This window comes from Dendropsophus ebraccatus, chromosome 2 (assembly GCF_027789765.1).
Source record: "Dendropsophus ebraccatus isolate aDenEbr1 chromosome 2, aDenEbr1.pat, whole genome shotgun sequence".
In the NCBI taxonomy this organism is placed as follows: domain Eukaryota; kingdom Metazoa; phylum Chordata; class Amphibia; order Anura; family Hylidae; genus Dendropsophus; species Dendropsophus ebraccatus.
The window spans coordinates 188,518,306-188,532,669 of NC_091455.1; the positions used below are offsets into that span (position 1 = coordinate 188,518,306).

The window sequence follows — 14,364 nt, forward strand, 5'->3', positions numbered from 1 at the left end:
AGAGCTGAACACTTCTCTCCCTACTCTCACAATCCCATAGACTAGTTATGAGACCATCTTGGTCATGTGACACACTTCTCCAGCCTTCTCCTTCTACCAATTGTTCAGGGTCAAAACTTTGGGCAAGTCTCTACATTACGACAAAAGTTTTGTTTTTTTTGCTTAAAGTGACGGTGCCCATTTAACATGTGTATTTTTGCTCTTTTTACTGTATATATCGTCGCAGTTTTGAATGTGGAAGAGCCCAATTCATGGGGCAAATCCTAGTCCTGGATAGTGTATACGTTTCTCCACAAAGGATGCATGTGCACACAGCCTTATGCGACATTCACGCGTTCCGTAGTTTTGTCCGTAATTGTGGATCCGCAACTTAAGACAAATGGATTTCAATTGGGCTGTTCACACTGTCCATATATATACTGATCGTAAAAATTACTGACAAGCTCTAGTACGGACCATAATTGCAGCACAGACTCTCCTATAGAAGTCTATGGGTTCGTCCGCAATTTTTGTGGATCCGTAATTTTTACAGCTGAAAACATCCGTAACGTCCACAAATCCGTCAAAAAATACGGATAAGCGATCATTTTAAACTATTCCTACTTAATTAACTATTACCTTCCTCTTTTTTGCTGATGCACAAAAAATATGAATTCAATATGGATGAATTTTTTGCAGATTTTGGACATCATATACGGTCCTGAAACACGATAGGGTAGATTTATCAAACATGGTTTAAAGTGAGACTGGCTCAGTTGCCCCTAGCAACCAGATTCCACCTTTTATTCCTCACAGACTCTTTGGAAAATGAGAGGTGGAATCTGATTGGTTGCTAGGGGCAACTGAGCCAGTCTCACTTTACACCATGTTTGATAAATCTCCCCCTGTATGTTTATGGTCCTTATTTCAGCATATCCGCAATAGGCAGCACAGTTGAGAGTGGACTACGTCATGTGCTCCTACCAAGATCAATAGGACGTGCGTTGCACCCCTGTGTTGGGGAATAATATGCATTATGATGTGTGAACAAGGCCTAAGGCAGGGAAGGGGAACCTTGGCCCTCCAGCTGTTGCAAAACTACAACTCCCATCATGCCTGGACAGCCAAAGCTAATACTTTATCATGATGGGAGTTGTAGTTTTAAAACAGCTGGAGAGCCAAGGTTCCCTACCCCTTTTCGAAGTGACGTTTACCTATTTATCTAGATATTTTATTGATGTACAAAGCGACTGGTGGATTCTGACTCCCTATTGACCCCTTAAAATGGGGGGGGGGGGGGGGAACACAATGGGAAGAACTGGTAAACAACGCATATATACTGAGTGAATTCAGGCACAAGCCCAGCAAGATTATGGTTACGGTGAGTCATGCTTTGTGTATTTCAGTAATACTACTCCCTCCATCCGCATAAGCAGGGCAGACGCTGATGTCAGAGAGTGTCTGACGGTGCGGCCTGTGGTAATCTCTGCAGTATTGATCCATCCCGTACAGTATCTGTAGCTACATGATAGACAGAGACGCCGCTTATAGGATACAGGAGCGGCATAAAGAACAATGGATTGGTATTGATGGTGGTGATCTTTAACCCTAGTTGCAAAACTACAACTCCCAGCATGCCCTGACAGCCGAAGGCTGTCAGGGCATGCTGGGAGTTGTAGTTTTGCAACAGCTAAAGCAGGGGTAGGGAACCTTGGCTCTCCAGCTGTTGCAAAACTAACACTCCCATCACGCCTGGCTGTCCATGCATGATGGGAGTTGTAGTTTTGCAGCAGCTGGAGAACCAAGGTTCCCTATCCCTGAGCCAGAGATTACTGCAATAGGGAATTGCTATTTATGCTCAATCTGCGAATGACAGCAAGAACAGGAATCGCCTGCGCCACGGTCCTGTCATCTCATCAATGACGGACCTCCACACATGCTCGCACTTAAAGGGTTTTACTTAATTAACCCTCACACTGCCAAAAAGGAAGTTTGCTAAGCCCCAGGCAAATACTCAGACCCTTCCCTCCCCCCGCCGTTTATGACGGACTTGTATAACTAGTTTATAATATGTAAGGTCAGGGATTATTTTGGGCTATCAGGAAAAAAGAAAAAAAAAAAAAAAAGTTCACACCGGCGGAAGGAGTGCAGACTGATCTGCTGCAGAACCTCCTCCCAGCAAAGTCAACAAAGCACTAGGATAGGAGCGCCATGATGCAACTTTGTGCTGAAATCCCATAGAGCGCTATTAACACCAGATGGTGCCAGGAGTTGTTTTCTATTAAACTTGGTATAGTTAGGACCCAGCTGCCATCTGACCGAGGCATCGATCGCACGCATACCAGCGGGCACAGTATAGGATTCCACACTACACGTTATCCTATCCCAATAACTTACAGACAACATACTTTACTGATGTCCTACCCGGACTAGCAGGAAAAACATGGCAACACCCATGCCAGTGTGCGAGATGGTATTACAGTGTCCTGCAACCTGCTGCAAAACTACAACCCCCAACATTTCATGTAAGTCAGTGTTCCCCAAATTGTAGTTTTGCAACAGCTGGGGAACACTAATCTACAGATAGGATGATGGGGGGAGTAGTTCTGCAACAGATTGACAACCACAACCTCCATCAAGCCCTGACAGCAACAGAGCACAGGTGTCAAACTCATGGCCCTGCAGCTATTGCAAAACTACAATTCCCATCATGCCTGGACAGCCAAAGCTAAAGCTTTGGCTGTCCAGGCATGATGGAAATTGTAGTTTTGCAACAGCTGGAGGGATGAGAGTTTGACACCTCTGCTCTAGATCAATATTTGCCAACATGTGGAACTCCCCCAACAAGCCAAGACAGCCATAAGCTGTAGATGAGTGTCTCTTAACTGTTTCAAAACTACAGACCCCATTTTTCCCTAAAACCCAAAGACTCAGTGTTATCCAAGCTGTAAAGCTTCAGTTGTTGAAAAACTACAACCCCCATGGTGCCCCGGCAGATGGGAATCAGTGCTCCCCTTTTGGCTCTTCATCAGTTGCAAAACTACAACTCTCATCAAGCCCTGACCGCTAAAGCCTATAGATCAGTGTTATGGTGTGTTTACACAGAGAAATTAATCTGACAGATTTTTGAAGCCAAAGCCAGGAACAGACTATAAAAAAGGAACAGGTCATAAAGGAAAGAGTGAGATTTCTCCTGTTTTCAAATCCATTCCTGGCTTTGGCTTCAAAAATCTGTCAGATAAATCTCTCTGTGTAAACGCACCATTACTCAATTGGTGCTAGAGAGCCACAAGTTAGGGAACACTAACCTGCTGCCTGTGTCTGTCAGGGCATGATGGGAGTTGTAGTCTTGCAAAAGCTGTAGAGACGCAAGTTGGCTGAAGAGATCAATCCTAGCCAACTGGTATAGAAGATGTTGTGTGCCCAATATCCACCCAAAGGGACACACATGCCGGTGGCATACGCCTGGTCCCATCACCCATGCCATGGCATACGCCTGGTCCCATCACCCATGCCATGGCATACGCCTGGTCCCATCACCCATGCCATGGCATACGCCTGGTCCCGTCACCCATGCCATGGCATAGACCTGGTCCCGTCACCCATTGCGGTGGCATAGATCTGGTCCCATCACCCATGCCGTGGCATACACCTGGTCCCATCACACATGCCGGTGGCATACACCTGGTCCCATCACCCATGCCATGGCATACACCTGGTCCCATCACCCATGCCATGGCATACGCCTGGTCCCATCACCCATGCCATGGCATACGCCTGGTCCCATCACCCATGCCATGGCATACGCCTGGTCCCATCACCCATGCCATGGCATACACCTGGTCCCATCACCCATGCCATGGCATACACCTGGTCCCATCACCCATGCCATGGCATACACCTGGTCCCATCACCCATGCCGGTGGCATACACCTGGTCCCATCACCCATGCCGTGGCATACACCTGGTCCCATCACCCATGCCGTGGCATACACCTGGTCCCATCACACATGCCGTGGCATACACCTGGTCCCATCACACATGCCGGTGGCATACACCTGGTCCCATCACACATGCCGGTGGCATACACCTGGTCCCATCACACATGCCGGTGGCATACACCTGGTCCCATCACACATGCCGGTGGCATACACCTGGTCCCATCACACATGCCGGTGGCATACACCTGGTCCCATCACCCATGCCATGGCATACACCTGGTCCCATCACACATGCCGGTGGCATACACCTGGTCCCATTACCCATGCCATGGCATACACCTGGTCCCATCACCCATTGCGGTGGCATACACCTGGTCCCATCACCCATTGCGGTGGCATACACCTGGTCCCATCACCCATGCCATGGCATACACCTGGACCAGGTATCCCGCCGCCATGCTGCTCCCACACGTTGGTGTCGGCACTCACCCAGGCGGGCAGGTCGGCGTGGCTGATGTGATGCTTCACCGCCTTCTCCTCGTTCTCCAGGAATGCCAGTGCCCGGTGCAGCCGGGAGCTCTTACTCCCCTTATTCTTCCTGAACCACATGAGGCAGAGCAGCGCGATGAGCAGCCAGCTGAAGCTCAGCCCCAGGTAGCCCAGCACATACACCGGGAAGATCAGCACGAAAGTCTTAGCAAACTGATAGAAGAGTCCTACAAAATCCACACTGATCATGCCGGGCTCGTCTGCGGGCATGGCGGGGGGCACTGCTGCCGCCGCCGGGGTGCCCTCCTCCTGGCTCATCCTGCTCACAATGTCCTCACTGCTGTGTACGTCCCTCCGGCAGATAGCTCCACATCAGCCCCCGCCGCCCACCCTGCGCCCTCCACTGGCTTCCTCTGCCGCTGCTGCTGAGCTGTCCCCGACCACTGCCATGCACGGTCACTGCAGACTTAGCTCCTCCCCTCCCGTCCTGCCCGGCTCCGCCCACCGGCCTGCCACAGCTACAGGATGTGTGCTGCAGGGTTTTGCTTTTTTTTTTTTTTTTTCTTTTCAAACAACTTTATTTAAATATATGTCATAGTAGCAAAAACATAGTGATACTACTGTAAAAAGTTATTTTTATTATAAGGATGATGTTGGATTGTTATAAATATATAGAGGGAGATTTATCAAACATTATGTAAAGTGAAACTGGCTCAGTTGCCCCTAGCAACCAATCAGATTCCACCTTTCATTTTCCAAAGAGTCTGTGAGACATGAAAAGTGGAATCTGATTGGTTGCTAGGGGCAACTGAGCCAGTTTCACTTTACACCATGTTTGATAAATCCCCCCCATTGTATATAATAAAACAAATTATAATAAATTAACATATAAACATATTAATATTAAAATGAATATAGAAAAAAAGTTTATGGAGGCTGTGATTACAATGTATAAATCTATGAATGGACAGTACAAGTACAGATATTTCTAGTGATCTTAAAAGGGTTACACCAGCAAGTGAAAAATATATTTTAAATCTGTTGGTGCCAGAAAGTGCCTCAGATCTGTAACTTACTTTTATTAAAAAAAAAAAACTTCAGTCCTTCAATACTTATCAGCTGCTGTATGCCCTGCAGGAAGTGGTGTATTTTTTCCCTGTCTGGAAAGCAGGAGAGGTTTCCTATGGGGATTTGTTTCTGCTCTGTACAGTTCTTGATAAGGACAGAGGTGCCAGCAGAGAGCACTGTGTCAGACTGGAAAGAATACACCACTTCCTGCAGGGCATACAGCAGCTGATGGATATTTTGTAATAGAAGTAAATTACTTTAGCACTTTCGCACACCAGTGGATTTAAAAGAAAAAAAAAATTGTTCAACGGTTTTTTCCACTCTGTAGTTCTCCAGCTGAAACTACAACTCCCAGCATGCCCAGACTGCCAATGGCAAAAGTTAGAGAGCCACAGTTTTCTAGAGTGACATGTATCATCTAGTGGTGTAACCAGGAAGTAAACATGTTATTATACACTGCTCAGCAAGTGCTTATAATAGTGTAATGGTTACCTTATCGCTAACCACATTGCTATAAAAGACAACCCAGTGTAACCTTTCACATACATTACACTTAGATAAGGCATAATACATTGTACTTGTAGCTAAAGGTGTATAACACTGGTGTTGCCCTTGGCACCAAGCCACTAAAGGCCCATTGAGGCGGCCTGCTATGGCGACTCTATACAAAATAGAGTATAGTCTGCTATGGCGAGACTATACAAAAACCCCATAATAAACACACAACCTCCACTGATTGGCTGAGCGGGACGTCCAGGCGAAACCCCCAAAGCAAGCCGGAGCGGGGAGGAGGGGATGTATGCTCCGGCCGCCGGGGGGTTAACTCACATACACGCAGCTTGTAACTGTATTATTGGGTCTTGTTAAGGTTAAATTTATATGTTGACCTCTCTCTATGGAGAGAAGCCAAAAACCCAGGTAAAGGATGGTTTTTTAATTATATCTAGAGTTGGAATCCTGCAGTATTACCAGCTCGTTACTTATACGTCATGGACACAGATAAGACAATGTATCATGATTATAAGCCTGGAGAAATGGCCCAAGTTTTATTATGGTCATCACATTTTATAGACAGATAAAATATAGGGTGGTAACAAATGCTAATAAGACATAGATGAGGCGGTGCTAGTGATTTAGATATTCAGTCATGCGCAATGGCATCTATATTAGTATTCATTATTATTATTCAAAAAGGTTAGAACAATACATTCTGTGCAATGATACTTTAACATTATTCCCACTGTAACAGACAGTCAGCTTTCCTCTGAGAACGGCCTTGGACGCTGATAAACATGTCTCTGAGGGAAATAGTTCTTGAGACAAAACATTCTTTCTAGTGTCATATCAGAAGTTTTCCAAGGTAAGAAATGGTCCAACTATAAGTTAACCCTATCAGGGACTCTCTAATGTGCTGGAGCTTCTGAGCAAGAGGCCTATATATATGTGTAGTCATACAGGTACGGTGCAGGTAGGTAAAATCGTATCGCTGGCCTTATCATTCCCCCATTTGACATCCGTGGAGCATGGATATGGTTCATCACTGGTGGTTGGGTTGTAGCCGGAGGTTTTAAGGACTCTACCCTCAGTCGCAGGTTGATCAAGGGACCACAGGTGAAAACATCCTCCAAGTACTAGTACAGCATCCAACCTCCAGAAATGTCCAGGCGGCACAGATTCAAGAGAACCGATAAGAGAAAGAAAGCATAGTAACGTTAGTCTCTTATATGAGGGTGAAGCTTCTTCCTGTTTGTTGAGGTTTTATACGAAAGAAAATACACATGAACACTTTTACTGAAAAACAGATCAGTATTATGCATAAGACCACTTGGATGAGACCCTGAAGGACTCCCATTAGTTTAGGGGCATCACCATAGGATAGACAAAAATAGTACCATACATTTTATTGAAAGTTATAGATGGCGGAACAAACTTACAGCAGATGTGGTAGTAAGATCTGCAATAACCGAAAGAAAATACTAAACAATGGGTGAGTCTGTACAGTATACATCAATATACAGCTTAGTTACAACAAAACAAATAAAAGCTTATTATCAATACCCAAACTAATATATGTATATGACAAATACCTCTCCGGATTTTATCAAAATAACCAAAACCTCATTGTCTCATCACTCCTGTCCCTAAGATTTGTCCCTAATCTTGACTACAGATGTAGCCCCCTTCTCTAGGTCCCTTTACCGTAGGACTGCTTTAAAGGTAAGACAATCCTCCGTCCCGAACCTAACTAGTCTCCTGTCACTCCTACGTCTCCCTGTGACACTGAGTGATCAGACGATAAGTTCTTCACTGTATATAACAGATGTGACTCTATCACAAGGACTCTACCACTTAGGCATCATGTAGGTATTGGAAAGTCACAACAACTAACTTTAAAAAGTTTCTGAAAAAGAAAAGTTTAGATGTGAACAAATCTTATCTCATGGCAAAAGCAAAAATAAAAAGTTGATTGACACATAAACCAAAAACAGCATAACAGGTGAATGCAATAAAATCTCCACAATGTGACCTACTATGTAACCTCTAGATTCACTTATAATAACCAATTAGTGAATTCACAATCTTCAGTACCGGATTCTAAAAATTTCCACTTCTTTTTAGTCTTTTTACTTCATTTTGTACCTAGAAAACGTCTTTATGATTAGATCACACAGGACTAATGACTGGTCGCATGGTCACATCTCTTCCTGTACATAATCATATAGTATTATACATACACCAATAATATGAAGTGACTGGGCGCTTATTACCGATATAATATTTGGATCCTACTGAATTGTCTCTTGTCTGACTGAGATCATCATATATTACACATAAGATAACCACCATAGAAATAACAGCAAAGTGTAAACGATACATCACCTAAGGTTTCAAAGCCTTTTTATGAGAATAATATGTATCATATGATCCTTTTTGTAATAGTAGCATTGGTATGGATCCTTTATCCTTAAACCTATCTTTTGACTGACAGGCCTCTTTACAGACACTTGGACTCTTGGCCTCAGTTATATCGCTTCTTTTAAGGCCACTAGTATCACCTCAGACATTGGCTTTGTTGTCTCCCATAGTTTTGGCTGACCTGTAAAGAAGACACCAATACAGACAAGGACATACCTATATAGGCCACCTGTAAGGACATACCTATATATACCACCTGTAAGGACACACCTATATATACCACCTGTAAGGACATACCTATATAGGCCACCTGTGGCAGGTGGATGACGTCCACTTACATTCCCTAAAACAGGCAGGAAGATGACAGACTATGCAGACAGGCACTTTACGGTGTTACTTACAGTAGGTTATGACAGGTGTAGATAATACAGCCCTACACAACCCTCTCTGCTATATTTGTTGTCCCCTGGGCCGCCCAATGTGAGGATACTACACCACATTACACATGGCTTCCTTCTGCTGGTTTTGTCAGATAACTTACAGTGGGATACAAGGCAGGCGGCAAACACAGTTACTTACTGTCTGACTGCCATCTTTACCCAGTACCTCTTCTCCATCCGCTGGTCTCACAGCTTGTTGCTGATTGTCTCTGGAAAAGACTTAAAAACAAACAGATCCACATCTCCTCCTCCACCTGTACACTATGTACGGTTACCTCAGGAAGAGACCGGAAACATCTCCCCATCCCTTGTACGCTTTGTATGCTGTTACCTTGGGAAGAGCACAGAAACCACCGCATCACCAGCTTTATCCATCATCCATCACCCTTTTTGGCATCAGGGTTTGTCTGCGTGAACGTTGCGTCAGCCACTCTATGGCAGCTTTTCTTCTTCTTTGAACAGTTTTTTTTATTTTTTTTATTTTTTACAAGTGTTTTTGGTAAGCCCAGGGACCAAACAAATCTCTAATTTGCCAATTAACCCATAATGGTGGGCTTCATATAGACATCTGCACAGTTACCTTCAACCATCCTACATGTCTCAGTGATTGTCCTCACCTCCAGCTTATAGCAGGAGCGGTTTCTGCAGTGGAACGTCACGCTGCATGGCGGTCACCATATATCCTTGCGTCTTGTGTCATCCGTCTTTGAAAAGTCTGGGATAATCTACAATGAAAACTTTTAAACTTTCATTAATATTTGGGCTTTCAATTACATTTTCATCTTTCACAATTTAAAATATCAAACACAATAAGTAACAAAAACATCCTTATTCAAAAATAAAAAATTTGTACGGTGTTTAAAAAAATTTAAAACATCAAAATTGGCTACTCCATCAAAATGGCAAAATTGGCTACTCCCATTTCCATTCACCTCCATCCCCTCCCCCATTTGAATCTACATCAAGAGGCAACAGAGATGCTGGATTCAATGCACTTAACACAAAATATATATATATTGGGGGGGCATAAGGAGTGCAGACTGGAGCCATGGACATGGGTTTGGTTTTTACTAGGGATAAAAATACATATATATTCATGAGCTAAGTTTGCTATAATCATCACAAAACTGTTACCCCTAAAAATAAAAACATTAAAAAAAATTAAATGAATTCGCTGAAATGAATATTCCTTCAATACGCTGCTCTTATCAGTAAACAGAACGCTCTGTACCTCACTTCTAACCTTGAGCAGTGAGCAGTAAAATCATAGATACAAGAGTTAAAATTTCTTGGAAGTTTTTTTTTTTTTTTCTTTTTTTTTTTTTTTTTTTTTTTTTTTTTTTTTTTTTTTTTTTTTAACATCCTTGAAGTTACAGAAGATATCAGCGCTGTGCTCTTATGCACCAGACTGTAACCTTGGACAGTGACACACATACTTATTACTTAGTAGGAAAAAAAAACAATTTGCGTAGAACTTATTAGGATAGATGTGTACACATATGTACACATATATATATATAAACACTTGTAAAATAAAGTTACATAGAAATATATATATATTTTACTGTAGTAAACTACTTCTTCTTTGAAATATCATACGTTGGGGACACACACTTAAAGAAAATCTGTTTACAATATATATTGGGATACATATATATACCTACAAAATACTTTTTAAATACAAATGTGTAAGTTACAGTAATAAGTTACTACAGGCTCCTTATACCATTGGGTTCTTAATAAGTGCACAAAATTCTGCGTTTGATCTTTACCAATTATCACTTTTCTCTTGACATTCCTAATAAAACGTACTTTTTCTCTCTGACTCCTACTGACACTTCCGTATAACAATCTTATACACTAATAGGTCTAATAGACCCAGCTCCTTCAAACAGTCTCATTGCTTTTCCCTCCAACAAACCTTTGTCTAACTTTCTTTACCATCAGGTAATAATATTCATTAATAAATGTGCAAAACAGTTGTTAGACTCTATCGGAGAGTCCTGTGCCCGCCCCCTCAGTGACACTAAGCAGTATGGGCGGAGGACAGAAATGCCAGGAGTTAAAATGGCCACCGGACTAGATAACCGGATATAGGGGTGTTGGCTTAGGGCATGGTTTTGAGACGTCACAATTATAATGGAGACGTGGATGATATGGGGAGTGTTTGGCTTTCCGTCGCCATCTTTGAGGGCTGATTACAGAAAAGTGGCGTAGCTAAATAAGCAAATGTTCCACGGTCGGGACAACAGAAAATGATCAACATTTTGTAACACGTAACATACTTCTAAAGGGGAACACCAGCTTAGTAAGACTGGCTGAAATACAGTATAATGTAGGAGCGTACATTACATTACACTAACAGCTCTGATTCTTTTTTTTTTTTTTTTTCTAATGCTGCTTGCATGTGATCTGCAGCCCTCAGAGCTGGTTGATGGCCTTGTACAAAACATAACAAATAACACACATTATGTACTTTGTATGCTGCTTCACTACGCAGCATTAATTAACCTCTTCAGCTCTCTCAGTACTGTATCTAGCAATGAGCTGGACTGTTCTCCTTGTCTGAGTACGTGGCTTTGTACTTAGACACTTATATGGCACTGTACACTATTTGAGGTTAGGCTGCCCACCTCCACAAAGGCATTGGTCTTACTATCAGGTAAGGGGCACTTTAAATCAAGGTAACTACTTCAACAGCCGACCAAGGGGAAGATTCCTGCAGAACAAAGGGTCTATACGCCACCATTGGACGTAGGTTGGCTTTTCGCAGGATCTGGGGTTTGTATACAGATATAAACTGGGTACAATGGTGTAACATAATGATGTGGCTTGGGTCTGCCACACACACTACAATATTCTGTCTTATCTAGATATTGTTGGTCACCGGCACATGACATGTCCACCCAGCTGGACCTGTGCTTCCCACCCATTATCCTGAATGTTTTCCTTCTGTCTGACCCTCTGGCTCTCATCTATCTACTCCACACCCTCCCCTCTTAGAACTCTAATCCTTGATTCCCCCTTAGGGATAGTACTTCGATTAACCCCCAAGGTTCCTGGAAATTCCAAGGACCCATTTGCCCTGCATGTTACATGTAGGTCTGGTTACCTACCCACAAGGCAAAAATAAGTGTGCACAGGAGTGTAAGGGGTTTCCCAGGTGTTGGTCAGAGAGCCAGAGGTTGGTGGGGCTAAGGCATGTATCTGCCTTCATATCAAACCTCCTAAAGATCTGTTCTAGATCTTGCACTGCATCTTTACATGCCCATCGCTATCTTCCTTAGCTTCACATCAGCTTCACATAAACTTCTTGTGGAGACTGGGGATCCCTTTTTTTAGAGAATAACTGTCTCATCCTTGCTCAGCTAATCCCTAGGTAGCGTATTGGGGAACGAAACCTAAACCTTAGGTTTTAACAAGCACAGCCGCTATAGGCCCAGCCGTCACAGTGACACACTATGGCGACGCACTACAGCAACCTTGCTATAGGCCCAGCCGTCACAGTGACACACTATGGCGACGCACTACAGCAACCTACTGTCCCTCGTTGCTAATTCCTCCTAGGGGGCAAGGGGGTAAGTCACAGATCTTCTGACCTGCTCTCTACCACAGTACAAGCACAAATAATGGGATCAATACAAGTATTGTTCCCGCTGCTCGAGACAGATATCACTTATCAGGAACCCGTTCACTCCAAAAGTTATGCGCCTGCTGTCTGTGACCTTGCAGCTGTTCTCGATGCCATGCTGTATTACAAGGGTTAAGAATTAATCACAGCCTCCCCGTAAGGACGCAGAAGTGAATAAGTTCGGCAATCCCTTTTCTTAATTCAGCATAAATACAGCAACAGCTTATCTCAATCACACAACAGTTTGCGACGGCAATGCAGCACTTTAACCTTGTCCTATCCTGGGTTACAGAGTTCTTTGTCTAACAATTAGACTCAGCTTTACAAACATATATAGAGAACGCAGGTGTGACGGGAATCTGATTAGATCCGTTCCCCTGAGGCACAGATAGTACGTAAGAAAGGAAAGTCTTTCTTACCTGGCCAGTTATATCTGCGCGTCCGATGACGGATAAATCACCACATCCCGTCTGTCTGCGTTCTAGTTTGCAAGAGGCTGAGTCCCAGTTCGGACGCCAAATGTTAAGGTTAAATTTATATGTTGACCTCTCTCTATGGAGAGAAGCCAAAAACCCAGGTAAAGGATGGTTTTTTAATTATATCTAGAGTTGGAATCCTGCAGTATTACCAGCTCGTTACTTATACGTCATGGACACAGATAAGACAATGTATCATGATTATAAGCCTGGAGAAATGGCCCAAGTTTTATTATGGTCATCACATTTTATAGACAGATAAAATATAGGGTGGTAACAAATGCTAATAAGACATAGATGAGGCGGTGCTAGTGATTTAGATATTCAGTCATGCTGTTCTGGCATCTATATTAGTATTCATTATTATTATTCAAAAAGGTTAGAACAATACATTCTGTGCAATGATACTTTAACATTATTCCCACTGTAACAGACAGTCAGCTTTCCTCTGAGAACGGCCTTGGACGCTGATAAACATGTCTCTGAGGGAAATAGTTCTTGAGACAAAACATTCTTTCTAGTGTCATATCAGAAGTTTTCCAAGGTAAGAAATGGTCCAACTATAAGTTAACCCTATCAGGGACTCTCTAATGTGCTGGAGCTTCTGAGCAAGAGGCCTATATATATGTGTAGTCATACAGGTACGGTGCAGGTAGGTAAAATCGTATCGCTGGCCTTATCAGTCTGAAATCAGAGATGGTAATACAGCATTGCTTTACTGGGTGATAGAGGAAGGCTATGACCTGCAATGAACTTCTCTAGACATTCAGATAAGGCCGAAACTCTTGTCAGCAGTTACACACTTCAGGTCAATGTAGTCAATTCACTTTTTAACTACTTACACGTCTACACAGAAAATGAGAAGTCATGAGAAGGCATGACCATGGCGTCATGATATTTTTTTATGGCAAAACAGATAAGCAAGGGTATTGCACTTGGTAACCAACTAGAATACAGTATTTGTTTTTAGAAGCTGTCATGTAATATAGTGGTGAACATGATATGTGCATCCTGTGCTGCTGTGCTTTAATCTTTTTCTTTTAAATCAACTGGTTTCAGAGAGTTATATAGATCTTTAATTTACTTCTATTTAAAAAATCTCCTATCTTCCAGTACTTATCAGCTGCTGTATGTCCTACAGGAAGTGGTGTATTCTTTCCCTTCTGACACAGTGCTCTCTGCTGCCACTTCTGAGTGTGTCAAGAACTGTCCAGAGCAGTAGCAAGTGCCCACAGAAAACCTCTCCTGCTCTGGACAATTCCTGACATAGGGTATGTGCACACTGAGGGATTCAGACGGAACCTCCATCGCGGAATTCTCAGCTCGTGCCTGCTTGACTCCATTCCATTCTTGACTCCACTCTATGCACAGGCAGATTCTTTCATCCGTCCAAAGAATGATCATGTTCTGATCAAGATCAAGCT

At 43.2% G+C, this 14,364-nt stretch overlaps 1 protein-coding gene and 1 long non-coding RNA gene across 4 annotated transcripts in view; both read right to left on the bottom strand.

The window, feature by feature from the left end:
- Window positions 1-4,880, bottom strand: part of ESYT2 (extended synaptotagmin 2) — an 88,901-nt gene extending 84,021 nt beyond the window's left edge. For 2 of the 3 annotated variants that reach the window (XM_069958906.1, XM_069958905.1), the window contains exon 1: window positions 4,410-4,879. In XM_069958906.1, the coding sequence (XP_069815007.1) occupies window positions 4,410-4,727 (318 nt within the window). In that variant the 5' untranslated portion in view covers window positions 4,728-4,879. Of the gene's footprint in view, window positions 1-4,409 lie in introns of all 3 variants that reach the window. The other variant, XM_069958904.1, reaches the window with a different exon arrangement.
- A 1,607-nt stretch (window positions 4,881-6,487) lies between these two features.
- On the bottom strand, window positions 6,488-13,617 carry LOC138783777 (uncharacterized). The gene is made up of 2 exons (XR_011361741.1): window positions 8,691-13,617; window positions 6,488-8,609 (listed from the first exon to the last, which is right to left on the bottom strand). It is a non-coding gene; the product is annotated as an uncharacterized lncRNA (long non-coding RNA).
- Between the last annotated feature and the right edge of the window lie 747 nt (window positions 13,618-14,364).